Below are 1,148 nucleotides of genomic sequence, written 5' to 3' on the forward strand. Positions count from 1 at the left end.
CATGGTGTCGGAATTACCGTTCGGCGGTAAACCCATGCTGTTCGCCGGCGACTTCAGACAGATATTGCCCGTGGTCCGGAGAGGGACGAGAGCCGATATCGTCATGTCGTCGATCAAGGAAAACGGTCTTTGGAGCGTCATGGAGCGTTTCAATCTGGTGCAGAACATGCGCGCGGGCAACGACGCGGACTTTGCGTCTTGGTTGCTTCGGCTCGGCAACGGCCAACTGCCCGCGGTCGACGGCGTTCCGGACACCGTGCAAATACCGCGGGAAATGGTATGCGACGTCGCTGATTTAATCGACTTCGTGTATCCGCAGCATATGTCGTTGGCCAACGTCGAAGAATTTGCTCGGAGAGTCATCGTGTGTCCCACTAACGAAGAGTGCGGAGATGTCAACGGGGACGTGCTGGAGCGCGTCGACGGTCGAGAGATGACCTACACCATGATGGCGAACGAGGCCGATGAAGTGGCCAATTTCCCCACAGAGTTCCTCAACGCTTTGGTACCGGACGGCCTGCCGCCGTTCCGGCTAAAGTTGAAGGTGGGGTGCATCGTGATGTTGCTCAGAAATCTCGATCCGAGGAGACGACTGTGCAACGGTACGAGGTTGGTGGTCACCGAACTGCGGACTCACAATTTCAAGGCGAAAATTTTGGGAGGTGACCCACAGGACGAAGACATCGTCCTGCCCAAGATACTGCTCACGTCCAGCGCTGAGGACGACCTGCCCATCCTACTGCGGCGCCTTCAATTCCCGGTGCGGTTGTCGTTCGCCATGACCATCAACAAGTCGCAGGGTCAGACGTTCGACAGGGTAGGTTTGCTACTGACGTCGCCCCCGTTTACTCACGGGCAGCTGTACGTAGCGTTTTCGAGGGTGAGTGTAACTTTTTACATTTTGTTTTGTTATTATGTTTTGTTACTATTATGTCTATGCCAATAACTTTTAAACACAATTTGCTATTTATATCATAACTATTAACTTTTTAATATTAATTATAATACAATCCTATACTGTGATTGTATTTAATATGCTATTATGGAATTTTTTGTTTTTGTTTTTTACTTTGTACCGTATAAGATAATTTGGTATTCAACCACTAATTGTTATTCTAGTACATTATGAATAACTTTTAAATATCTGT

At 48.9% G+C, this 1,148-nt stretch overlaps 1 protein-coding gene across 1 annotated transcript; it reads left to right on the forward strand.

Moving 5' to 3' along the window:
* Positions 1 to 103: 103 nt before the first annotated feature.
* LOC103311220 (ATP-dependent DNA helicase PIF1-like) lies at positions 104 to 880 on the forward strand (the record flags this gene model as incomplete). The annotated part of the gene is made up of 1 exon (XM_008190800.1): positions 104 to 880. A coding segment is annotated over exon 1 (777 nt), but the record flags the coding sequence as incomplete, so codon positions are not given.
* Between the last annotated feature and the right edge of the window lie 268 nt (positions 881 to 1,148).

Source organism: Acyrthosiphon pisum, unplaced genomic scaffold (genome assembly GCF_005508785.2).
Source record: "Acyrthosiphon pisum isolate AL4f unplaced genomic scaffold, pea_aphid_22Mar2018_4r6ur Scaffold_1115;HRSCAF=1588, whole genome shotgun sequence".
Lineage (NCBI taxonomy): Eukaryota > Metazoa > Arthropoda > Insecta > Hemiptera > Aphididae > Acyrthosiphon > Acyrthosiphon pisum.